This window comes from Nipponia nippon, unplaced genomic scaffold, assembly GCF_047370975.1.
Source record: "Nipponia nippon isolate SJK-2023a ecotype South Korea unplaced genomic scaffold, ASM4737097v1 scaffold_17, whole genome shotgun sequence".
Classification (NCBI taxonomy): domain Eukaryota; kingdom Metazoa; phylum Chordata; class Aves; order Pelecaniformes; family Threskiornithidae; genus Nipponia; species Nipponia nippon.
The window spans coordinates 6,367,371-6,393,704 of record NW_028262333.1 but is presented as its reverse complement, the minus strand read 5'-3'; the positions used below and the strand labels follow the sequence as shown (position 1 = coordinate 6,393,704).

At 45.9% G+C, this 26,334-nt stretch overlaps 1 protein-coding gene across 3 annotated transcripts; it reads left to right on the top strand.

Moving 5' to 3' along the window:
* Positions 1 to 5,899: 5,899 nt before the first annotated feature.
* Positions 5,900 to 26,304, top strand: HMGXB3 (HMG-box containing 3). 3 transcript variants are annotated; one of them, XM_087754056.1, is made up of 20 exons: positions 5,900 to 6,152; positions 6,838 to 6,985; positions 7,405 to 7,579; positions 8,033 to 8,596; positions 9,246 to 9,344; positions 10,927 to 11,058; positions 13,046 to 13,458; positions 13,818 to 13,993; positions 14,297 to 14,394; positions 14,924 to 15,022; positions 15,524 to 15,673; positions 17,355 to 17,656; positions 19,129 to 19,256; positions 19,885 to 20,016; positions 20,289 to 20,473; positions 21,071 to 21,290; positions 22,388 to 22,521; positions 22,904 to 23,020; positions 23,446 to 23,655; positions 24,259 to 26,304. In XM_087754056.1, the coding sequence occupies exons 1-20, from the start codon at positions 6,044 to 6,046 to the stop codon at positions 24,727 to 24,729; spliced, it is 4,062 nt and encodes a 1,353-aa protein (XP_087610182.1). In that variant the 5' UTR covers positions 5,900 to 6,043; the 3' UTR covers positions 24,730 to 26,304. The 3 variants fall into 3 exon arrangements, with proteins under 3 accessions (XP_087610182.1, XP_087610183.1, XP_087610184.1); XM_087754057.1 differs by lacking the exon at positions 9,246 to 9,344; XM_087754058.1 differs by lacking the exon at positions 15,524 to 15,673.
* Positions 26,305 to 26,334: the final 30 nt, after the last annotated feature.

Below are 26,334 nucleotides of genomic sequence, written 5' to 3'. Positions count from 1 at the left end.
GCTGTTGGCTCTTGCGTTCACTCCTGGCACTGTGCTGCCTTTTACTGTATGTCCATGCTGCAGTGAAAAGTGTGGCCAGAACTTCTGCCAGCCTTTCTGAGAAAGCTTTACTCTAGCAGGGTTGAGGGCCAGCACTGCTGTGACACAGTGAGGCTCAGCCTTCCTGAGGAATCGCACCCAGCTCCGTCAGAGGAGCCTGCTGCTGCAGCTACACAGCTACCAAATCCCAACCCAACGCCGCCTAATTTACAGCCGTGTGCACAACATGTGGGTCTTTTGTCTGCATTGTAGACAAAGACTTTAGATAGTCTCACCCAGAAAATATGACTGGAAGATTCCCCTTCCTTGCTGGCTCTGCGTTTCTGAGAAAGAATTAAGCTACGGTGCGGGGCCAGCCTGGAGTCCTGCTGTTTTGGTGACAGCTGTGGCTATGGGCAGCGGTGCCAAAAGGTGCAGTTTCAGCGGGACAGGAATAGATGTTTATCTGGATCCAGTTCACTGGTCTTGGGTTGAGAATATTTTAGGGCATCCCAAACATCACACATGACTGTTCTGAACTCTCAGGGATGCAGAAAGCTGTAGGATACAGGTGGGGAAAGTCTTTACACATTTCATTATTGTATGGTCATTCCCTGTTTGTTAACCTGGGACTGCTTTTTCCGCCCCCCCTCCCCCCAAACTGACTGAGATGGAGTTAGAATCAGCGATCTGTGTCAACCAGTGAGTGACTTCAGTGGGTTTGTGAGATATCAGCCTTCAGGTATTCTTTTTCATCTCTTTGCGCTTCATTTTTTTCATCATTAAAATGGGGAGTGAGAAGCAGTGTTTACCCACCTCACATCACATAGCTAATTACTGCTGTCGAGTAGGTTTCACTACTGTTGCTGGTAAAGTGTCAGATTAGAGCTGCAACCTAAAATGCCAAGTCTTTGAGTAGCTTTTCCTTCACGAACCACAGAGACCAAGCCAAGCTTGTCATACTTAACAGGCTCGGCACAAAGAACACGAATTTCATAAGGTGATGCCTTCATAAGGGGCAGCTCCTTGCTAACGAATGTATTTACCATTCAGTTAAAGACATTTCTGTACTTCACAAGCTGTGAAAGGATCTGAGCAAAGACACCGCTTTGGGAACAACAGGAAAAAACCCAACATGGATCAAAATCATTAACACCTTCATTGAAGAAAGGAGGCAGTTATCTTGATTGAGTTCGGAAAAATGTTACATGCCACTTAACAAAACTGTAATGAAATAAAGCAATACGTCCTGTCAGAGAGAGCAGCACAGCACGAACACTGGAAAATAATAACACTTCGGCAGCTGCAGCCGGCAGGAAGGACAGAATTCACATGCCTTCTGGGGATGGGCTGTCAGGCCCCGCGTGCAGCCCTGTGCTGGCTCCGTCTCGGACTCCCATTTACTGCCACGAAGACAATAACTCCCTCCTCTCGCGCAGGCGCTGCTCATCAGAGCGCAGAGCTGCGGTGCCAGTCTTGCCTGCTCTGGAAGGGGCTGCAGAGCCGCTGCACTGTCAGGGACGCCGGCTTTCTGCTCTCTGCAAGGCTGATTCTTCTGCAGCTGCGTCAGGGTCGGGCGCTGTCACGGCTGTGCCACAGAAAGACCATGCAGCATCTCAGGGCTCCACTGCTTTTTTTGTAAGCAAACAGTGAACGCAGATAGTGGGAGAAAACTCGTAATCTGTTTCTTGAGGCTCTCTGGGGAGAACTCCAGCTAAAACAGGGACAATGACACACTAGTCCTGATGTTCCTGGGGAAAGAAAAATGTTTATTTAAAGAAAATATATTCAGGACTCTACAGAGAAAGTGTCAGACCTAGTCAAGCCTCTCTTTAAGAGCCACCAGCACTGTATTCAACCCTTTCTAATAGACTCTTACGGTAACACGGGGCCTCAGGGAACTTTTCCTAGTCCTTTAGATAGTGGTGAGCTTATTCTTTAAATAGGAAGTCGTTTAGCTCCTATTTGTTTATCCTGACACGGTTTCTAGATGGATGCATTATCCATATGAAGTTTGAGTGGGTTTTGGATACTTGCTGATGTACTGTGCTGCTCCGTGATCAACGGGCAGCAAAGCTGGAGGTATTTCTTCCCGTGAGCTTTGAATGGTTATGCTTCAATTTCACTTTCCAAATCTGTATGAAATTAGAATTTTCAATTTCAAAAGCTATCCCTTTTCCTTTATCTGCAATAAAGAAGGAAGGGGAATGCTTGCCTAGCCTTTTCTGTACTGTTCATTATTTTACACAAATGTATCACTAGGTTTCTCTTCTCCTTCATAAACTCTCTAGACAGTCTTTTTAACCGTGCCTCTTCTCATAGCTTTTATTATTTTCATCACCTAACAGATAATACTTTTATACCTCATTTAGTAGAAAACCGTGTAGAGATCAAATTTTAGTTTAAAATATGAAGGTCACCTCTAAGCCTTGTTAACAATTTTATTGAAATAACTAGAATAGAGAAGTAATATGAATCATTGCTCATATTTTATCATTTAGGAAAAACTGAATAACTGTCTTGAAAATGCTTTATGTAACCTTTTTGAAAGAAACATATCAAATACGTGCTAGTTGGACTACTGTCAAATAGGTGGTAGGTACTTGAATAGGTTTGGTTGAATGGCGACTCAGAAACCAAAGCAATTTCAAAGACGAGAGGCGGGTTCTGTTTTATAAACACAGATACCCCAAGTACTACGTGTGGTTATAGCAGCCTCATGGAGAAACTGAAATTTTTATGATCCTGGAAGATTAAATGAGAGGTTGGTACAGTAACTCTCTCGGTTTAACAGCTGCTTTGTTTTGGATAAAACAAGAAGATACCTTTTGCTACTTAAATCAAATATATCACTTTTGGTCCCTTTTCTTGTTCGATAATTTTGTGCTGTGAGCTACCTGTTCATTACAGACAGCCACATTTAGGAGCCAAAGTTTTGTTGTTTTGTAACACCCACCCCCCCCCAAACCTGTGTATATAATTAGAAACACTGAAAATGTTAACATTTCTGAGATCCCTGATGTTTGTTCTTGCAAACAGCTCCCAAACATACCAGAATTCATCAGAATTATAACAAATCCCGTTTTGCCTTTCCACTGGTGCCATTTTAAAAATAGTAACATTTTTATTGCGATATTTCTAAGGGAAAAGGGGCTCCTTTACCCTTCTACAGACAGACAGATGCTCCTTCATTGTCTCCAGTCCTCCAACTGCGGCTCTATCGTGCTGTTGCGGTTATTATCAGCAGAAAGACCACGCATGGCGGGGTGAAATGGGAGCTATAGCAGATGTGTGCAGAGCCATAGGGGAACTAGTTCAGTGTGTGTTTACTCTCAGAGGAAACCATGACCAGTGTAGTGTTCCAGCAAATCTCAGGGAGGTTTAAAATGACTTAGAAGAGCTAATGAGAACTGTCCCTGCTGACTATAGCTGATAACAGGTCCACCTAACTGCTCTTAAATCACCTGCACGCCTCCCTCACCATTGACGGGCTCAGAGCAGGTCCCATCGGGGTTTTAAGCCCTCCACCTCCACTGTGAAAATGACCCCCCCGAAGCTCTTGGCAGTGTTTTCCTCCTCGCTGGCATGCCCGTCTTAATCCCACGTCGCTTTCGTTTCAGGGGCTGGTGTCGTGGAAGCCTCTTGGGAACTGGTGGCGTTGAAGGGCAGACACAGGGATGATGTGAAATCGTTCTCAGAAAAGATGCCTCAGCCCCACATTACTTGCATGACAACGTTATGTCGACTGAATAGGAGAAGGGATTGAGCCTTGGAAGGCTTTGCAGATGAAGGAGCTGGAGATGGATGAAACTAATAATAATCTGTATGATTTTTCATCTATTTAAGCAGACTCTGAAGTCAGCTCTTCAAAAAAAACCGCCGGTACCTGCTGTAGTTCAGCGCGCCTGGCTGTCTTTTGAACTCCTTCAAAGTGGCCCTTGTACTTTATCGGGGAAATGAAGAGGGAGATCCCTGTGTAATCTCCATCGTTACCTTTCATTTCTTAAGGTAATGGTGTATAAAGTGTCCTGGGGGGAGAGCGCCTTTCCCCTCCTGACACAGCAGGTACTCCTCTGTAACCCTCCTCGGCCTTACAATAGACACCGCTACACAGCAGCTTCCCCTGTTCCTCAAAATACTGTTACGGCACAGTTAAAATAATTTACATGCTGTTAATACCATTTTTCTGACATAAAGCCGTATGTCCATGGAAGAGTGAAAATGCCCAGTTTAGGGACGAGTTTGAGCTTCTAATGCCATCGATAGTATGCATGCCGTGAGAAACTCCTCCGTGACCGACAAGGGAAACATGGCTGCTTTCCTTTAAGATTTTGTCTCTTAAATTGTTTTTTCAGTTGTTCATTAGTCCTGTGAAGCCAATCAGCCTTTTTTCCCCAAAATTTTTGGCTAGGTAATAATTCCAACAAAGTTCTAGCAGTTATATATTGATCCGGATAAAAGTACGGAGCTTCGGAAAAGTACACGGGTTGGACGAAGCCGCGCAGCGTTTGACGTAGAACAGACAGTTTGCCACCAATTATTGCACATAAACACTAGCAGAGCACATAAACGGCTGCAGGGCTTCAGAATAAATAACTGGTTGCAGAGCTAATACTGGCTGTCATATCACTGCTTTGTGGGTTTTATTAATGACTTACTAGGCAAGAGGAGCCCTTATTCTGCTCCTCCGAGATCTGAGAAGACACGAGATAGATGTGGTTTACATTTCTCTAAAGTTAGAAGTCATGATGTAAAACACAGAAATAGACATGAATAGGAAAAAAGAAAAAAAGCCAAAATGTGTAATTTGTAAAACGTGTTAAAGCAATAGCTACACAATATTGTGCTTTCCAAAAGGTTCAACGGAAGAGGGTTACGGGTTGAGAGCCCTATAAGGTGTGAAAACAATAACTTTGTCATGCGTGGAAACTTTCATTCTTCAGAACTGAGTGAAAAACGTTGGTAAACAGATGCTGGGACCCAAAGATCCCGTGAATATTTGCAGCGGCTATTCCACCTGGGTCGATACCGCGTTTCGTGACAGGGAGATCTCTGGAGGCATCCCAGCGCTGGCCGCACAGCCGGCTGGCTGTGGAACCGCCCCCGCCTCAGTCGAGGGGTGCTGAGCTTCCTTGGATTTTCAGCTGGATCTGAATTTTGGGTGTCCTTTTATCTGGTATTTCCCTTTGACAACAGTGCCAGCGAACAGAGCACCCACCTGAAGAACGGGCAAATACCTGACAGGGGGCTGTAGCGAGGTGGGGGTCGGTCTCTTCTCCCCAGTGATGGGACGAGAGGAAATGGCCTCAAGCTGCGCCAGGGCAGGTTTAGGTTGGATATTAGGGAAAACTTCTTCACCGAAAGGGCCGTCAGGCCCTGGCCCAGGCTGCCTGGGGAAGGGGTTGAGTCCCCATCCCTGGAGGTATTTAAAAGCCGTGGTGCTTAGGGACATGGTTTAGTGGTGGGTTTGGCAGTGCTGGGTGAGTGGTTGGACTCGATGATCTTAAGGGTCTTTTCCAACCATAACGATTCTGTGCTTCTGTGATTCTATGAACTCTGCCTAGCGCCACTGAGAAACGCAAGCATACGGCGCTGCTCCTGCAGCGCCCGCGCCGGCTTCCAGCGGCCTGGGCCCTGTGCTAATTGCGCTCTAATTGCGCGGCGCTCCCGCGTCACCAGCTCCCGCCTCCCCGCGCCGCCCTGAGGAGAATCGGCGGGAACAGGAGCCCGCCACAACGCCAGGGGACGCCGCGCACACGCGGGAAGACTGAGCCCCGCCGGCCACCGTCCCGCCCCGGCGCCCGGCCCCGCCCTTCCCTCCGGCGTGGCCCCGCCCCCGCCGGCCCTCACGCCGCGACCCGGATGCAGTTGCCGCCAGCACTTCCGGCGGCGGCGGGTGGCTGCCGAGGCGAGGGGTCCGGTGCTCTCCCGCTCCGCCCCGACCCGCGGCCCGGGCCCGGCCTGGCAGCCGGCCCAGCATGCCGGAGCGGCCCGCCCCGCCTCGCCCGTCCGCCCGCTCTTCTCTATGCGGCTGGCCCGTAGCTCCGCCGCTGCCTCCACCGCGCCGCTGCGCCCCGGCTGGGACGTGACCGCAGCTCGCTGCCTCTCCGACCGCTCGTCGCCGGTGCTGCCCGGTGAGTGGCCGAGGCGCCAGGGCCTTTCCTCGGGGAGGGGGGTCCGGGGGGAAGGTTCACTAGGGCCGAAGGGGGCCCCGCCGCGTCCCCTCGCCTCGGGCGCTGTGGGGGAGACCGGGCCCCGGTTTAACGGGCTTTGGCTTGCCGAGATTAGCGACTGCGTGGGGCGGGTCTCGGGTGGGCTGCACCTGAGCCCGGGTAGCGTTGCCCTTTATCTCCTGTGTCCTCTCTGCCTCCCGGCGCTGCGGAGGCCGGAGCTGTCATCGGTGGTAAGCGAGGAGGCCCGGAGATCTCCTGGTGGGTAAGAGGATTATGAGGCTTCCGCGCTCATTCAGCCTTCGGCCTCGCTTTTGTGAGCACGGCCGTGATCTCTTGTCCCTGGACAGCTGCTTGCTGGGCGTAAGGCTCCTAGATCACCAAACTTATCTGAGAGGTTCCTGGGAAATAGCAGCCTTTAGGTGCAGGTGCGGTGTGTCTGCACTGAACCGATGGCATTGAGGTCATAGTAATAAAGATGTTTTTGTCTAAAAATAGATAAATAGCTACCATGTAGTTATCTTGGTTAATTGAAGTCAATCTTACATGCCAGTGATGCTGTCGGTTTGCAAAGGTGATTAAGAGCAGTCTTTGTTGGAGGAATGTTGTCTAACTTGGCAAGTGCATAACGTAAAATATGTATTTTTAGCAATGGAGGCTCCCTATGATGGCACTGAAGTAACTGTGGTAATGGAGGAAATAGAGGGCACTTACACTTATGCATCACCAGTGCCATCTAAGAAGAAGAAGAAATATAAAAGTACTGGCGATCATGGAGAAAAAGCCAAAAAGCCTAGGTAAGTTCTTTCTGTCTTCCTTTAACACCTGTGTAGGGTATGGGAGCAGTTTTCCTTGTTTCTGATAAAAGTGAACTTTGCAGTGCGCTTGGAACACTTCATAGTGTAAAACTGCATATATAAAAAATTAGCTTGACACTTTGGGCCCGCTCTGACATCCTTGCCTTTATGGGTGCTACCGTTGCTCGATCTAAAGTTTGTGTACTCCAGAGTAATTTGCCTTAGGCTCTTTCTCCTTACTTCAGAGGTTCTCCTCAGAACCTTAGTTCTCATTTGGCTAAAAAATGCATTTACAAGTAGAATCGAATTTAGTGTGCTTGTCATTTGACCTTGAGACAAACGTAAACCTGGTGGATTTCTTTTTCCAAAGAAATTTACGTAGAATGACGTTAAGGTTTCAGTCTCTGGTTGCGTTTCAGATCTGCTTACCTCCTCTACTATTATGACATTTACTTGAAAGTACAACAAGAGCTCCCCCACCTCCCTCAATCTGAAATCAACAAAAAGATCAGTGAGAGCTGGAGGTTGCTCAGTGTGGCTGAAAAAAGCTATTACTTGGAGAAAGCCAAGCTAGAGAAAGAGGGACTGGACCCGGTAAGTCATCTTTCTTTTAGCTCTTTTTGTGTGAAGAGAGAGGTGCTTAACTGCTTACGCAGCACTGTGTGTGGGAGAGTCACTTAACTGCAGATTCCAGTTTGTATTTCTGGTTAGGACAGCCTGTAACGAAGCAGCGCGTGAGGCCACTGCCTCTTGCTTTTGCCTTCTGTTCAGTCAGAGGATAATGTTTTGAAATTCAAGGCGGATACGTCTCGTACTGGCTGACAGGGATAGTAGTTACTTTTGTGTCATGTCATCAGGGTGATTGATGGTAAAGTGGATGATAAAACCAGGGCTGAGAGGTTTCTGCAGGCTCTGTCATGTGGAGAAATTCCCAGCAAACTACCTCAGGAAACCATTTGAACTGTAGGCACTGAAATAGCAGGATTGAGAACTGAATCTCTTCCTTTTCTCGTATTCATTTATTCCATACTCTGTTTTTGCCAACAGAACTCCAAGGTGTCCTCTCGAACTGCAGTAGTTCCAGACATTCCAGGTTTCCGTAAGATTCTTCCTCGCTCAGATTATATAATTATTCCCAAAACCACTCTTCAAGAGGACAGGAGCAGGCAGTCGCTGGAACTGTGTGTGACACAGGGTCAGGCAGCTTCCGAAGGGTTAACGGCTTCCACCAATGTCACAAATGTCTCCTGCGATGCTGTGCAAAACGTCCTTTCTGTGGACTCAAGCCACGTTGGCATTTCTGAGCAGTGCATTGCCATCGAAGGACTGGCAGAAGAGACTGCTTCCTTTGGTCAGCCAGATGCTGTGGAAGAAGTGGTTGCATCAGAAGTTCTCTCTCACTATGTTGGGCCTGTGACAGAGAAAGTGGCTGGAGATATCCTCTTGGATGAGGCTTCTTTGGAAATAGAAGGGCAACCGTATCAGACAGCTCGGGTAGTTATTGAAGAGACTCTAGTTAGCAGCTCCACAGACATTTCGAACGGGAGCATCGCTGTGGCCCGTCCTCAGGTTTCCGATGGTGTGTCTGTGGTGACGGTGGTGACTGGGAAGGTAAGTTGTTCTAGTGACACTCAGCCTCCTGTCAGCCTATCACCTGAACGTCCGAGTGCTGTTTTAACACATTTTACTTGAGGTCCTTGGTGGCTGCAGGAGATCCTGTATCGCCCAGCGTGCTTACGCTCAGTGGTGAGGGAAATGGCAGCTTTTGTAACTCGGTGATGGCAGCGTCTCTGCTTGCAGATTGACTCTGCCGTATGCTGATATCACTTGTGTCTTAAGATGACTGCTTGAGGTTTTTTAAATTATTTCTTACAACAGTATTTGGGGTGGGTTCCACAGTTGGACTACAAGATTTTGGAGAGAAAAAATGTTAACTCTGTGCTCCTGATAGCTGTTTTCTTGGTTGCAGAGAGGTAGAAGGGAGTCCTTATAAGTTGAGGTGTTAGGGATTGGTTATAGAAAACCTTATTCTGTGAAGAACTGGATCTGCTGTTTTCAGTTTCAAGCTGTGAAGAGTTTGGTAATTTCCAGAGCAGACCTGGTAACGCCATTGCTTTTGAAACGATCGCTCTTCTTTCCTGCTCTCTGGTCTCATTAGTCCTTAAGACATATATTCAATGGTAGCGTTCGTGAGAGGGTGGGACACAGGTCACTGTGTCTTTTGTTTTCTGCATGTATTTTCCCTTTGGCTTCATTTTAGGATACTGAAGAGAGTAGCTCCTCCACACCTGCTACACAGTTCATTATGTTACCTTTGCCAGCTCATTCTGTTGTGGAGAATCCAGCATCAATTAAATTGGTAAGAAATTCAGAGTCTTATATGGATATGTATGGATTTAAGGTATGGATATATTACCATAGGTTTGTCTTAAAGATGTTAGAGTAGGAAGGGTTTGATTGTGGTCCAGTTCTTGAGGATAATCCAGTTTGGAGTCCTTGTGTCAGTTGATATATTTCTTGTCTCTGGTTTTATGCCTTGTGTATACTGATGGGGGTCTCTGACTTCCTAGGGTGTCTTATACGGGCCTGTTTCTGCTGCCTTCTTCCTCAAGGAGTTCTTGGAAACAGATGGAGTAGATAATGCTATCGCACCGTATCTGGCCAACAGCAGTTTCTGTCTTGCCCTTTTCAGGGTCTGTGTAGCCATCTATGTCCTCTACTTGGATGCATATTTGTCTTCATAAAGTGTCAGTGTCCATCCCTTTAAGGGCAAGAATCTGCTCTTGTGACAGGAACATGTGAGCTCCCCAGTCTTGTGGATGGCTGTTGCTTTGGCCGCATGACAGGAGAGGAGCAGTGACCTAAGGTTTTGAGAACCCATGTAAAAGGTGGTGCGGCCCGTTGCATGAGGAAGAACAGTTTTATTTCCCTAATCTGACCACTCCAGCCACCTGTATTTCTGTAGCCATTGTAGGACTTCATTGTACAGTCAGTACTGCAGCTCCTAGTGTTGTATAAGCTAGCATCAAATCCCATTTTCCAGGTCCTCTATGCTTCCAGCTGGTGGAACACTGCGGATATTTATAGTGGTGCATAGCATGATATTCTTTCAGGTGCCTTAGGGCGAATGGAAATACCTCAGGTTTTTGTTCCTGAGGAGAAGTGTCTAGCTTAAATTGTCTCGTGTCTTGAGACAACTAACAGCAGCACTTGCATTTCTAGAAAAAAACATACCTAGTTAGGGACTTATGGCACAACAGCTCCCTCGGGAGTGTTGGGTACAGAATATTGAGAAGTGCTGTGCTGACAAAAACTCAATGTGTTAATGCACTTGTCCTGGCAAAGATGACAGGTTCTGCTTTAGTTGCTTTTATAAACAGCACCTAGTGGTGCTGCTGGTGCTACAGTAGGGTATAGCAAGTTACATTAAAGCACCGGGGAGTACTTGACCACTGCATACAACAACAAATTACTGATGAAAACTGCCTCTGCATCATGAGTGCTTGTCCTCAAGTCTCGTCACCCTGTTGACGTAAGTCTGTTAATCACATCTTGCCTCACTGTGGACTGCTGTTCGAATCATTTTTATACCATCTTATTATGGGTTTTTCTTATTCACAAGTGAACTGTTACATCACTGTAAATGCAAGGTGAGCTTCTCCAGTAGGTTGTATGCATTGTTCATCTCTGCTCTGCAATTTGATCTAAATTCTGGTAATACTGAAGGCTCTTGTATAGACTGAACATTTAGACTCAAGTAGTTATGGTGCTGACTCACTCTGATCCAGCTGTGTGGTGGTTGATCATATAAGGAATAAGAGTGGAGGGCTGGTGATTTGCTGAATAATGTTTGTAAAGTGCTTACGAGGAAAAAGGGAGCGATGAGCACAGCTTTGTGTTTTTCAGCTCTGTAGAGAAACTCTTGACAACTCTCGTTTCAGACAACCACCTACACTCGCAGGGGACACGGAAATTGCACCAATCCTGGCTGTTCCTTCACTTACGTCACCAGGCATAAGCCACCAAAATGCCCGACATGTGGGAACTTCCTGGGAGGGAAATGGATCCCAAAGGTAAATATGCCTTTCCTTCCTGGATTTTCAGACAAAAAGTGCTGGTTTTGTGAATGCCTGTGATGTTTCTAGACCTGTAGGTCTAGCACAGGAGGTCAGGTATGCCAGAATTGATCCCTGCACTTGTGTTCCATTGCTTGTGCTGGAGCAAGTCACCATTGCAGAGGACACTTGGCCAAGGTGAGACAGATCTGAAATCACCACACCTTGGGTAAAGATGCCACTTGTAATGGTGTCAGAATAGATGAGGCTGTGTTTGGTAACTCTCATTGAGAGGACATACGTTCTTCTGGCCCTCTGCCTGCATTCTGGTGCCTGTGACTGGAAGGCATTGCCTGTTCTTCCTGCTACAGCCCTAGCTGAGCTCAGGGATTTGGTTGAACCATTTTTTTGTGGTAATTTATCTCAACTGTAGTAGGTATGTGATCCTTTGGGAGCTAGCTAATAAAGTTGATCTAGTGGAAGCTGAAGTGCTGTTGGGTATTGTTGACTCATGGCTGTGTGTCTGATCATTCATGATGTTTTGACCGTTGGCTGGAAGGAAATTCCCAGGTGTTGGTGGAGTTGTGAAGCTTGAGTAGAAAAGGCTTTCTCCACACCATACCTACTCTGCTTAAGTTATTGGCATCTCTACTAGCTGTATACAGCAAAAACCACTTGCTCCTTAAACCTTGGCCATGTCATGGTAATTAGTCAGCTCTGAAGAGGTGTGCATTCATTAAATTTCTGTCTGAAACAAGGCTCCTCAGGCACAAGCTAAAGGATGTTCTCAGTGTGAAAATTTGCATTGACAGGGAGTGGCTTTATGTGGGTTTGTTCTGAACCTGCTTTGTTTTGTGTATAGATCCATTAAGCATTTACGGGCAAGAACTTTTTTAGGCAGCTTACAAACTGTAATGTCGGAGCTGATGGCTGGGCTTCCTATGTGGTAGGATACAAATAGGGATGATGGCTTCTTAGCTTTTGTTCTGTAAACCTGTTGAAGTAGGTAGGTGGCTAACTGCAAAAAAGTGTTTCTGCCTGAATATGGCATGCCTGTTCCTGCTAAATCCTACATTGATTAGAACTGAAAGGTCTTGGAGTTTTCTTTCTGGCTTTCCGTTTTATTCTGCTCTTCTGGGACTACACTTGCATAAACAGTTTAACTTATTTTTATGGTGTCGTGCCTTGGGAAAAACATGCACCAGCAGGTTTTTTTAACTGGTAATAACATCAGTAGAAACGAAACTAAATATATACCTACCTTCCTGTTCCTTAGAAAGAAAAGGTACTTGGTTAGAAGATGTCAGTTTTTGAAAACCTAGATTATCCTTCTGAGTATGAACTCTGTAGAGAGCTTAGAACTGTGTTTATCGTGCCAGAAACTCTTGATTCCATTTCTGATATCTTTTTGCATATCACAGATTCAGTGTTCCATTGTACCTTCGTTAACCATAATACATGGCTTCTGTAGCCTTAGTCTTGAAGGAAACATTTTTCTCAAAGTTAAAAAACCTTCCTGAGTAATCATCTGTTTCCTGACTTGCTCAAATGCATGCTTTTCTGAATGCACGTATCCAAAAGATAAAAGTTCTCTATCCCTTTGGTTCCTCAATAATATGGAAGAACAGACAGCGTCAGAGAGCTGAAGCCGTGAAAGGGGAGCGTAGGAGGTGGGTCCTTGTTACAGAGGGTGGTGGGTGAGTTTGTGATGTTGATGCTAATGGTGGTATTTGAGGGAGTTTAAGAAAGACTGATTCTTCAAAGTAAACAGTGTCTAAAAATAACACATGAAGGGCTAGGAGGCTAGATAAAATGTTAACAGGGGCTTTGCTGTTATAGGAGATGATGGCTTTCTGCTCTCGTACAATTTACTGCTTAAACACTTAGGATTTTGCTGTTTTGATCCAGCATTGAATAGGCCACGGCAAACCTGGCATATGTGAAGGGAACTTACTTATCTGTGAAAGCCTAAAGCTCTGAAATGAGACTATCTCTTTGTTTCCAGGAAAAGCAACCAAAAAGCAAATCTGAGCCAAATTCAGGCACTTCTCTTAAAACTCCGGCAGCTAAAAGAGGTCAACAGTCAGTATTCACAGAACCGGCAGCTGTTAGCGAGAGTACCTCCAAGTCTGTCTTGGAAAGCTCTGAAGCTGTCAGCCAGCTGCTGAATGCTGTGCCTGTTGGAGGGCAAATGCAGGAGACAGAGTGGAAGGAAGTGATCATCTCTGAGGCTCACATTCTTGCGAACAGTGTGCTTGCTGAAGACAGAGGGAGTGCTGTTGGAGTGATGCTGGGTCAAGAGAGCCAACGGCAAGGAGACTCTTCTTTGGAGCAGGCAGAAAAAGATAGTGTAGGGCTGGGGATGCCGCCGTCTTCTGAGGTGCCGAGTCCAAATGCCTCTGCAAAGAAGCCAACGGGGTGAGTCAGTTTTCCATATGTTATGGGAGTGTATGATGTCTGTTGTGCACTGATGAGACAAATCCAAGAAATTGAAGGCTGTTGGCAGTACTTCCTCTAAGCCCTGTTCTGTTTACTGTCTGTTTTCTGCCAGTTCAGGATTATTCCTTTGAGATTGTTTTGTCCATTAGAGCAAATTTTTTTTTAAAGTGACAATTAAATTGTAGTCACAGGGCAGATGTACCCTTAGCACTATTTCTCCTTGCTGCTGAAATAGCTGTGATTATTTTGCTAATAAAGCACAGTTCAGGGAAGAGAAGAAAATTAAAGTTGAGGGGGAAACCACGGAATTTTTTCCAGTTGTAGCTCTTGTCTTTCAGAATTGATGCTCCAGCTGCTACACACAAAGGACAAGATGTAAAGAATAAACCAAGACCTAAGCCCTCCTTGCTGGCTGCAGCAAGACCCATGCGAGCCATTCTGCCCGCACCGGCCACTGTGGGGAGAGAAGCCAGCACCGAGCAGCCTAGCAACAGACAGGCCTTTGCGAATACCGGTAAAAGCAGTATTCTCTGGTATGCTTTGGGAGTGGTTGTCTTTCCTCACCACGCTGAAGTGGTCTCTGTCAAATAATAATTTATGTCTGAAGGGAGATAGTGACCTACCCTAGGAAAAAATACTCTCTCTGTCTCTAACTGGGAGTGCAGGTAAATGGGCCATGAAGCACCTGCTTGAGTCATTTCAGGTTCAGAGGAAAAATCTCACGTGACTATGGTGGCATTTAGCAAAGACGTCAGAATGAAACAGGACCTGTTGTCTAACCCATGTCTAACCTGCTGCATCCTTTTCCTCCTTCAAGACAAGCATTCCCCTGTGAGAACATCAGGCTTGAAGCCCAGTACGCTGAAACAATTGGGCCAGTCGATTCTGCAGCCACCAAGTGCGGAGGAGGAAAAGGTAAGTGTGGTTTGTTCTTCAAATGCATATTGTTATCCTGTGGGTTTTTTTTTTCCCCAGATGAGGGATATGACTTGAGTGGTGAGAAATAGAACATAAAAATGTAGCAGCCTTATGATGATGAGATCTGTGACTGACAGTTCTTATGAGATAGCTCGGAATCGGCACGAATGCTAGATGGCTGGGTGTAGGAACTGAACTGAGAGATGCTGTTGGACAATCCTTCTGTTGGCTGCTTTGAGAACCTCCCAGCTACTTCCAGAACATGTTTTGAGGATCTGCCAGTGCTTTGATAATCTGACATGCGATACTGAGTCTTTCACCTGTGAAATATGACAGAGTATGCCAAGGTGCTGGAATACTTCTGTTTGAATTGTAATGCTTTAGTATGTAAAACAGTGTCTTGTAGTCCTCTGATGTTAAATGAACGTTAATTGATTTCCTGGGGGTAAAAAATGCTAATAGATAGATGTATGTATTCAGTAGTAGGTGTCTTATGGGTGGTGTTTTTTCTGCTTTCAATCTTTAGCTCCACAGTGCTTTGACCAGCAGGGCGTCTCAGGTTAAAGTGGTGGAGGTCAAACCAGACATATTCCCTTCCTACAAGTACAGCTGCACCGTAACTTTGGTGAGAATTTTTCAGATGGTCTGACTTATGCTGTGGGGAGTGTCATCTCTGGGAAGAGACTGTTCTGTGATTTTTGTTTTACTGATTTGCAGAAATGTATCTCATACATTAAGATGTGAGACAATCTGTACTTTCTACGTCATCTGTTGACCTAATCCAGGGTGACTGTACTCTGTTGCAGTCATGTTTGGGACCTTGTTAAGAACTGGATTTTTCTTCATGTCCTAGCATAATCCCCATCCCTTCCTTGAGTTCAGCAGGGAGGATCAGTGGTTTCTGAATTAGCTTAATGTGTGAGTGTTTGTGGTCTCTGGAACTGATGCCAAAATGTTTGAGTGCCAGTTAAAATATTCTGTGCAGAGTGACAGGGCCTGCTATTTGACCTTTAAATGAGGTGTTATGAAGTGGTGAAAATGCATATGATGTTCAAACAGGCTTTTTTAGAATCTTGTTAGCACCTAAAAGTCAAGGTCAGCAAACATCTTTTTTTGTGTCATTTAGGATCTGGGATTGGCCACATCACGTGGCAGAGGGAAATGCAAGAACCCCTCTTGTAGTTACGTGTATACAAACAGGCACAAGCCACGAGTCTGTCCAAGCTGCGGATACAATCTTGCCAAAGACAGGGCTGAGAAAACAGCAAAATCCCTGGTAAGGTTCAGAATAGTTTGTTTCATCAAATGGCTATTGTGGGGTGGGCAGGGAAGTACCTTAGTTTGCAAGTGCCTGTGGGAACATGTTAATTTTTTTTCATTACGGTAAGGTTTTCTAACAGAATAATGTCCTATTGAAAATACTTGTGACAATGTTTGTAGTGTCCAGCTTCTGCAACAGTGGTGCTTCGGGCTGAGAATGAGACTGAGTGCGCTCAGTTCTACCACTGGATGTCTCTGTAGCTTAAAAACGCTTACGATGTGTCGGTACATGCTGGGGAAATCACCCCCACCCCTAAAGTCACACTTGTTCTGTTGGCTTTGTTGAACTTCAGACTTCATCAAGAAACTCCCAAGTATGCTCTGCTTTGTGACCAGTTTGTGGCTAATGCCAGTTGGGTTAGTGCATCTTGTATTAGAGCTTCCTATTTTTAGGGGTTTGTAGTGCAACTTTACTTCCAGCCTGACTTTATTTCTGGATGTAGTATTTTTTTCTGTTGTAAAAAGATGTTTTTCAGTTGTCTGCTGTTCTACATGAATGTAAATAATGAATTCTCGTTTTTGTTTGTTTGTGGATTTTTTTGCATTTGAAGTTTCAAAGGTTAGCTTTTCTCATAGAGAATTTTTTTAAATAAAAAAAGGAGCTGTCCTGTTCTTAGCTGAAATGCCCACTCAGCATATAGACAGACTACATTTTAGTCTGTGTGGTAATATGACTCTTCCACTTGCCTTTTTTATTTTGAAGAACATAACTTTGTGTAGTGTTTTTAAAAAAAATACAAACAAACTGAAATGGCCTGTGTGAAACTCACACATAAGCAGCTGTGTAAGGAACAGCAGTGTGCTTAGCTCAGCTTGCATTTTGAGAGGCATGCGGCTTGTCTCTTCCTCATTTAGTTTATTATTTTCTGGTTATAGATCTGTTTAACATTCCTATCACACAGTTCATTGTCGTCTCTGCGCTTTTGGACTGATCATTTATCTCCTTGCTAGACTAGACAGAAAAACAGGTTGAAATGTTGGCAGAAGAGTTTAAGTGATTAAACAGATTAGCCTGTTTGCGTTCTTGCTGTTCTTCTGAGCCTCCTAGAGTTTCATTCTCCCGTGCTTGTACATTTTGTCTTGATAGCATATGTGTGTTGTGGGGTGTATGTCTAAGGACTATAGTTGATCAATTGTGATTGATTAGTGTATTCATACATTGGGGTCCCTAGTTCTCGTTTAGCACTTGTCTCCTCTAGCTTCCAGAGAGGCGTGCAGACTGCCGTGGCTGTCTGAGCACGTTGTACGGGAGAATGTGTTTGATAACCTAGGGAGAAAGGCAGTGACGATTGCCAGGATTATTGAAGTGTTTCTGTACCTGTTGGTGGTTGTCCTCACCCTCTTGATCCTCCATCTCTGCGCTAACACTCCAGTTCAGTGGCAAATGTATGATGGTCTAGCAATCCTAGTATTATAGGAGTTCCTGAAAGGCTGGGCTGTAAATAAAGTATTTTTGGTGAAGTAACTTAGGCTTGAAGCAACTGTCTGGGGTCAATGATTGAGCAGTGGAGAAGTCAAGTCTACTGGGTACAGAGGTTACTGTGTTTCTGCTGCCTTTTATGACTTCTTTGGGCTTCTTAATGTTTCATCCCCATGCTTGCCTAGTTGAATATGTGAGTGTTTGACTTGCGTTGTAGGAGGCCAGTCCAGGTCAGTCCGATGTGCTGAACACCAGCGAGCCCCTAACCCCATCCCAGAAGGAAATCCAGCGTCAATCCACCCTGCAGTTGCTGCGCAAGGTAATGCAGATCCCAGAGAATGAATCGGAACTGGCCGAGGTCTTCACGCTCATCCATGAACTCAACAGTTCGCGGCTCATCCTGTCCAACGTGAGTGAGGAGACAGTCACCATAGAGCAGACCTCCTGGTCAAACTACTATGAGTCTCCATCTGCGCAGTGCCTCCTCTGTAACAGCCCATTGTTCAAAGGGGGACAGAAGTAAGATTCTGTTTTAGACTTGTGACTCTTTCAACCTCGTGCTGATATTCTATGTTACAAGCATGCCTGAAATAATATTTGCTTTAGGCCCTGGTGCTGAAGCTGGTGGAAATGACGCTGCATAAGCTACATGTGTATGGAAAGGGTTTAGCTGGTTAGCAATAAGCTGTTTCTGTTTCTCCTGTGCAGTGTAGTTTGTCATAGTTAACATTTCCGTACAGCAGGAGGGCTTGATCAAAGAGTGACTGCTAAGTCTAGATGTAACTTTTTTGTCTTGCAAGAGAGTCTTTTCATTAGTCATCCCTTCTTTGTTTTCCATTCTGATGTTTTGAGGCTGACAGAGGCAAACTTGTGGGATTATAGATGTGCATTATGTGATTTCCCTTTTCTCTCTCTTCCTGATCTGAATATTTCCTGTGTGGATCTTTTTGCTTATGATGTTTTCCTTCTTTTCATGGCTTAGCGTGGGCTTGAGTGAATCCTTTTTTGGAACAAATATCCAAATTGAAACCTAAAGGACTTTCAGAAACTACCAGTGTATAGGCTAGATTACCTTAACTAGATTTGTATAAAAGCCCATAGGATATCTCCTCAATGAGTCTGCCAAACACCCTCCTGTTGCTGAAAGCATGAGTTGAAATGTTTCCCACAGCAAAATGTTGGGTAGTTTACTGTTGTGTTTCTTTCTTCAACAAAAAAGATTCTCTTGATACCAATTAGAGATGTTTGCTTTGGTCAGGCTAGTACTAACTGACATTTTTCCAGCAGAGATACTTTTTATACTCAGTAATTTTTGCAGAACAGCGCTGTCTTGCACCCTGTCCCTCACCTTGTGACTTACCAACCTGTGCATTGTAAATCCTTGCTTCTGTGCTGGGCTGCTTTGTGATGCTCTGTGTGTGGGACTCTCACATGTGCCTGCGTAGGCTCTAATTAAACCCCTGCCAGCGGGAGGGAGCTAGCTTTGACTTTGATTCCTATTTTCTCAGGTGGACAGCTATATTTCTGCCACTAGGGCGCAACTGGCATTTTCCTCTCTGAACCTCCTCCTCGGCAGCTGTACTGTAGAGGAGCAGGCCTTTCTGAATCTTTGTGTGTGCAGGGACAGGCTGTTGGGTAGATTGTGTTACTGGTCGCCATTTGTTGTCCCACAGCAACAGGGCTGACGCTTCTCCTGGGGCAGCTGGGGCCGTAGATTTTTCTCCACCTCTCAAATACTGCGTGCCCAATGTATGGAGCTGGAGAGATGCTGTAGTGCTGTTAAAAGAATGTGAGCAGTGACCTGACTCTGCCAGGGGAATCCATTTTAAAATGTAACATTTTTTTTTTTTTCTGGTGTGAAATAATGTGAACTGGCTTAGACTGACATACTAATGAACTCATCTCAACCAGAACGTTTTAAGTTACTGCAGGACTGGACTGAAAAAGCTGTTGTCTTGACTCTCTGAGTCATCTTTTGTTGTCTGTTACAGTTCCCTTGCTGGTCCTCAGGAGTGCTGGCTGCTGACAGCTAATAGATTACAGGTGGTTACAGCTCAGGTCAAAGTGTGCTTGAACCTGCAGTGTCTGGCCCTCCATAGCTTCACGGATATTTACACAGGTAGGAAAAATGGAAGCATACCAACTTACAGCATGACTACAGTTTATAAACCCTTCAGAAGCCTTGGGACTGTATCAGGGCATTGTCTTTGCACAGAAAAGCCTATTCCCTTCCACAGTGTATTGAATTGTTTTTGACTTGCGCTATTCTTCTGCTTCTTCTGCAAGTAAATCTATATTTGTGAGGAAAAACATGTATAAATGCTTTGATGAGGAAGACTGTGCCTTGCTTCACCAGTGTAGGTCTCCTCTGTGTAAGTGATAAATGTTGAGTTCTGCAAGGCAACCCCTGAGATCACAGTCAAAGACATCTCTGCAGAGCGCTGTTTCTCAGTGTTGACTAGTGAGACTTGAGTGACAGTCACTGCGGGCCTGCTGCAAGGCAGCATGGAGCTGAGGAGATGGATTGGCTGCTGTTCCTTGTAGCTTTTTAAATTTAAAGGCAAGTCTGTGAAAGGAGCTAATCTTGCTAATATGCAGAGGGAGCAGTCCCAGAAGCACTATCCAAATGTTTCCGTTATCCTCTGAACCTTGCTTGTATGAGTATGTTGTGTATCAGTAAGGAATATATTTCTTCGTGAGGAAGAGCTGGAACCTGACAGACAATAACCGTCTTGTTTTAACTGCAGGCCTTTTCAATGTGGGTAACAAGTTGCTAGTGAGCCTGGATCTTCTGTTTGCAATCCGAAACCACATTAAACTTGGAGAGGATCCCAGAGTGGCTGTTGGCAATATTCTCGACTCTGTTCAGGAGCAAACTGGTGGGTTTTCCTTCTTGTTTTTTTACCATAACACTTACAGCAAACTGTAACCTGCTGATGATTGTTAGGTTATAAAAAGGCAAACCTCACCTATTCTAGTGTGGTACGTTTCTGTTAAATCATCTCCTAAACCCATCAATACCTCTGTGACCAGTTCTTTGTAACAGTTCTCTGGAGGACAGGTTTGTTTTTATTCTGCATAGGAGAGTTCTACTACCTCTGCACTGACTTTAGGAAGTGAAAGTTGTAACAGTGGCATGTTCTCTTTTCAGAAAAAAGCCTGAGCCCTGATGAGCAGGTTCAGCTCCAGGAACTGCTGTGCAATGGCTACTGGGCCTTTGAATGCCTAACAGTCCGGGATTACAATGATATGATCTGTGGAATCTGTGGCATAACCCCCAAGGTGGAAATAGCCCAGAGGAATGTGGAAAATGTCCTGGCACTGAAAAATATAGAGGTAGGCTTTTCACAAACTTCACATCCTGTTCATGTTCAAAGCAGATCATAATGACTTTTGCTGACTCTGGTCTTCGTAATGCACAATAATTACACGAGACCTTTGCGAGCAGTTTTCTGCTGATGCCTGGCAAGAGGATGTGGCTGGAGTGGTGATGCCTGCACTTCGTCTTAGAGGTGTTGATGTATGGTTTGGGGAAAACAAGATTCTCTGTGCCTGGACCACAGCTTTTGTCCAGCAGCCTCTGACAGTAGGGACCTTGGATGAAAGTTGCTGAACTTGGCCTTCTTCCTTGGACACGAAGGCATTCCTTTTTTATTTCCCCAACAGCAGTTTCCTTGAGGTGGTCTCCTCTAATGGGGAAAAAAGGCCTACTAGTAGTATGCAGCATGTCTGGCTTTTATGTCAAATAAATGGTTTTGACTCTCACCCAACGAAAAGTGATTGTGGAGAACTCTAGGAGCCTGAAGTCCTCTTGTTATATTTGGGCTGAGCACTCTCCTGGGTAGTCCTCATGCCTTGAATGAGGCTGACACAAAACTGTCAAGTGATCTGCGGTTATTTGTATTTGATCAGTGTGTTTCTTGCTCTTTCTAGTTTACTTGGCCAGAATTCTTGCCATCAAGTGAAGTGAATGTGGAAGACTTCTGGTCCACGATGGAGACGGAGGTGATTGAGCAGGTGGCTTTTCCTTCTAGCATCCCTATCACCAAGTTTGATGCCTCTATTGTTGCTCCTTTCTTCCCTCCACTGATGAGGGGAGCGATGGTGATCAATACTGAGAAGGACAAGAACCTGGATGCACACCCAGTGCCAGGTAACTGCTGAGGTTGTGCTTATCAAGGGAGTGCTTTACGTGGCAGTGATTTTAGACTTTTGGTGATGTTTAGAGTTGAGAATTGAAGATTGCATGACTCTTTAAAAGTTATGTCTGCTGAGAGAAGGCAAGAATGCTGGGGTGAGTTCAGCTGTTTTCAGGATACTTAGCAGCTTGAGCTTTGGCCTGTTCAGTGAAGCTTGCATGCACTGGTGTGCTCTGATGCATTTGAGACGTGGGGGACATGAGAGCACTGCACCCCAAATGAGATACGGCCTGATTGCAGAGGGATGCATGCACAACGTGAATGCCAGTCAGTATTTGTTTCATGTTAGACTGATATTTGGACTGTGAAAGCTGCAGGCAGTGCTTAGTATCTCAATATCATGATCTCATTAAAGGGTGAATAAGTTTTTATAGAACTTGAAAAAAGACTAGGCGATGGATGTGTTAGTCCTGACCAGTGTTGTCAACATTCAATATATCCAGGGCACTGACTGCACGTAACAAGAAACCATGAGATGAATAAGTTCAGATGTATGAGAGCTAAATTTAGTTAGCACCCGGTTCCCTTAACAGTTTAGGTGTTAGGTATAAGAAGGAAAACTGGCTTTGCAAGCTTAACAAGTGTATGAGTTGGCTTTGCAGACAGGGCTGCAGCTGTTTTAGAGGGTTGAGCTGCAGAAGGGCTACATGGGCTTTCGTGGCAGTGGAGCTCCAGAGGAAGAACCAGGGAGGAGATGTGAGGGGTGAGCCTGGAGCTGCCCCGTCCGCAGGCTGCAGTCACATTTCTCTGCGCTCTTCTGTCACTTGTTTATCCTCACGTCAGTCCAACCGGTCATTTAAAGGTTTCAAACGACAGGATGGACAAGTGCTCATGGAGTCTGCAGCTCTGCTGGGCTCAGTCTGGTGACCTCACTAGCAAAAGGGTTGAGAGAAGTGTGAGCTGTGATGCGCTTTGGAAATAGGACTATTCACAGCTTTCTCTTGCTGGCAGTTGGTTGTGCGGTCTCAGCCTCTGTAGTCTTCAGAAGAAATTATTTTGGTGACTTCCCTTCCTGAGAATGAGCGCTGAGACTTGTTTCTTGCCTTTGCAGGTAATGGGAGTGCCTTGGTGAGGCTCCTTCAGGAAGAAAACTTCAGGCTTGAGCTGATAAGCTCTTACAGCGAGGAAGAGCTGCAGAGCTTTCTGACACAGTGTGGCATCCCCTGGGAGGCTTCAGATACAAAGGTAATGGCTTGTTTGCCCACATACAGGAGTGGAGCTGTTCTACACTGTCTTTCCCTCATTCACACTTGCCATCCTAGATAATTAACTTCTCATCTGACTGCACTAAGGGCAGGGGTGGGTTAGAAGTGAGTGCCTGCAGATTATAGGATAACTTACACATGGTGAAATAAATTGAACCTTTGTGGGCTAGAAGAAAGGAAGCCTGTAATTACCTTGTCACAGGCTCAGCATCGTGTAATTGCTTGTCGTCCTCACGATGCTGAGTGTGGGATTGGGACGTTACTGGCTGAAGTGCAAATTAGGATTTGGGAGACCTTGCCTGCAGCCTTCTCCCTCTCTGGAGGAGTCCATACAGATTTTCTCTGGGGCCCGTCTTTTCTAGGACCAGCTCTGCTACTCCCTCCTGGCGCTCTATGAGTTTGTACAGAATGGGACAAGCATCACACAAGCCTCTGCTGATCACACAGGAGGGAAAATCTATAAAGTGTGTCCACATCAGGTAAGGAAAGCTGGAGTCAGCAATGTTTTTTCTTACCTTGCTATTCACTATTATCTGAGTTACCAGTGTGGAACTCCCTCATTGAATAGAAGCAATGGAGTGGGCCTCTCTGAGCCTTGGGAATGAAAGACATTGCCTCGGGGCCTTGGAGTATGAGCAGTCCTGCAGGAGATTTCAAGATCGACTAGTGATCTGAAGCCTGGTTTTGATGTTGCTGCTGAGGTGGAGTTGAAAATCACCTCTTCCTGAACAAGATAAAGTGAATGTGTATGAGGAGGAAACAGAATATCTTTAGAAAAAGTAACTGTCTGGTTACTGTATTGTCTGGAATACCTGAAAGGAAGCTTAATTTTTTTAAGACTACATTTTTTTCCCTAAGTTTTCAGTTTTATTGTGCCATTTGGTGTTAATCCTTTTCTTTCCAGGTTGTATGTGGCTCAAAGTACATAGTAAGAGGAGAAAATGCCCGGGATCATGTGGACTTGTTGGTTTCCTCCCGTCACTGGCCTCCAGTGTACGTTGTTGATATAGCCTCTTCAGTGGCACTGTGTGCAGACCTCTGCTGTCCTGGCCTGACTTCCCAGATGTGGGGGAAAAACCAGGGCTGCTTCTCTGACCCCATGGATCCTCCAACGGTTAGTTATATCCACCTTTGCACTCTGCTATGCCAGTCCAATATGGAAAAGTTTTTCAAGTGAGATTTAAAATAAAATTAAATTAAAAAAAAAGAAAAAGAAAAAAGTATATGTAACCTGCATTGTGCCTCAAGATAATTTGACGTGATAAGTGTCTCCTGACTCACAGCTTTGCCAGCGCATAGCTTCTGAGCATAACGGAAAGCGTTACGTGTTGCTTGGAGCGTTGTATTAGGTTCGTGCTCCTTAATAGGAAGAGCTGTGCTGGAAGTGCATTGTAACAGTTCAAATCATGAACTCTGGAGCACGTCAGTTATTTTGACACAGCAACTCACTTCTCTCGAACTACTGCTATTACTTGAGAAATGGGAGAGGAAGAGGGTTGCCAGCGCCTTGGGATTATCTCTGAATGCATACGAGCGAGGAGGGAATGTACAGAACCACCTTTGTGGCATTTAGGGGAAGCCTGAATCAGTTAGCCCTCCCTCTGTCCCGGGTCATAGGGCTGGTTGGAGTTCAACCAAACGCTAGTTTTGTCTTGTTCTTATCTGTGGGGAAGTTGCTTCTTGTTCTACCTGATGTGTGTGTGTGTGTCTCTCTCAGTATGTGTCCTGCCCTGAACTGCTAGACCAGCACTACAGCGTAGACATGACTGTGGCTGAGCACTCTCTTCAGCACCCAATCACCAAGTCGTCTGCACGCCGAATTGTTCACACGGGTTCGGAGCAGAACAGCCACCGAGATCCAACGGCTCGGCATCACTGCATCTCCCTGTGCCGAGAGCTGGAGCCTTACAGCGCCATCATCGCTGCTATCAACGACAGCAAAACGAGCAACATCCGCCAAAGGCCCATCACCTTCGAGAACGCCACGCACTATTACCTCTACAACCGCCTCATGGACTTCCTCACAAGCAGGGAAATTGTGAATCGGCAGATCCAGGAGATCGTACAGAGCTGCCAGCCTGGGGAGGTGGTAATTCGCGATGCTCTGTACCGGCTTGGGGTGGCCCAGATTAAAACAGAAACAGAAGAGGACGAAGAGAGGAAGCAGGAGGATGACAGGGGTTGCTGAGTAACAAAACAGCTTGTTGGTTTCTCTCTCTGGTCCTGTGGATGGGTGGGCTGGGCCAGCTTCTGCAAGGTTTGGGCAGCTGTCTGGCTTGAGAGTTTATTTTTACAGGTTGGTGATGTGATGCCAGTGGCTTTGACTGCTGTTAATGACCAAAGAGCTGTGTGCTTCCATAGTGTCGTGAGCGCTGCTGTGTGCACGGGTCTGTCACCCCCCTTGCCGAAGGCTGCAGCTGCCTCCCGAGGTGTGCGATGGACCTGTGTTCAGTGGCGTGAAATGCTGCAGCTGCCGAGTGGAGAAGGGAGAGGTGTTTCTGGTAGCGGGGAGTATGTGTGGTCAAGCGCACAGGTTTTTTAATTCTGAATCTTGCTTGCTGACTTGTGCATCTTGATGGCAGGGCTGGGGGTGTGGGAGCAGGCATGAAAGGGAGACAGCCAAGAAGCTTTCTCGCAAAACATTCTGAATAGAATAGCTTAGGACACTGACTCCTGCTTGGAGATCTTGCAGAGCTCTCATACGCCTTGGCTGCAAGGAGTCTTTAGTCGAGGAGAAGGAGCCATGCGGCTTTAACCTGCTGTATCTGGGGAGCCTCCCTGGAGGCTGCACTCCTGGGTCCAGGATTGGGGGTGCTTCGGCTACAGAAAGTTTCTAGAATTGTTTGTCCTTTCACGTAAGCACTAATGATTTAGAAACTGAAACACAGTGAGCGAAAAGTGTTCTGTATGTTAAAGGAAGAATTGTCTGAGTGAGCCCCAGGGGAGCCAAGCTCGTTGGAGGGCTACGTGAGCGCTGTGTAGGGCGGTGGGGAAGGACACTCAAAATTCCTGTGCTGTCCCCTGGACACTTTTTTTTTTTAGCAGTTTCATTCTGTTCAAGGACTTGCATTTCTGTTGTCCTGCCCTTAGAACAGAATCACAAAGACCGTGGGATGAAGGAGAAGCGATAAATGCAGTGTCAGCAGAGCGAGCAGAGTTCGGTATTCCACCCTCAGAGGAGGCGCTGGGAGAGCTGTGTCCGTGTGTGCAGCCTCAGCGCTCTGTTAAGGCGCCACATTTGCCCTGCCCGTGTCCACGCAGCCCTGCGTGGGTTAGAGAAGTCTTATGCTGCCCAGGTTGCTTCATCAGCTGCTTGAGAGGAGTTGTGCTGAGACCTCTGCCCCTACAGCCGTGTCTGAAGAACACCCTGGGCTGCGGCTGTAAAGCTTTGCGCGTTGTCTGCCACCAGCTCGCTGTTGCTGGCGGTGAAGGTGAAGGTGGATGGATGTTTGCTGGGACCCGTGGAGGAGAGAAGCGGGATGCTAGATTGTGAAGTTGCCATCCAAGGAGTTTCATTTTGTCTGGGTGAGCAGGGGGGAAGATTCAGAGGCTTGTGGTGTGGTTGAAAGCTCCCTTCTGTGAAGGGGAACCTACTGTTAAAGTAAATGTATTAAGTCTGAGCAAATGCAGTAATTATGGCTTGGGGTTTTTCTGTTAAGAACATTAACTTATTATAAGAGACATTAGTGACTTTTTTCAGTCAGTGATAATGTTTAATAAATTATCTCCAATTTTTGGGGTGAAACTGTGGCCAAGTGACTTGTTTTTGTGTACAAGACCTGGAGGACTGCAG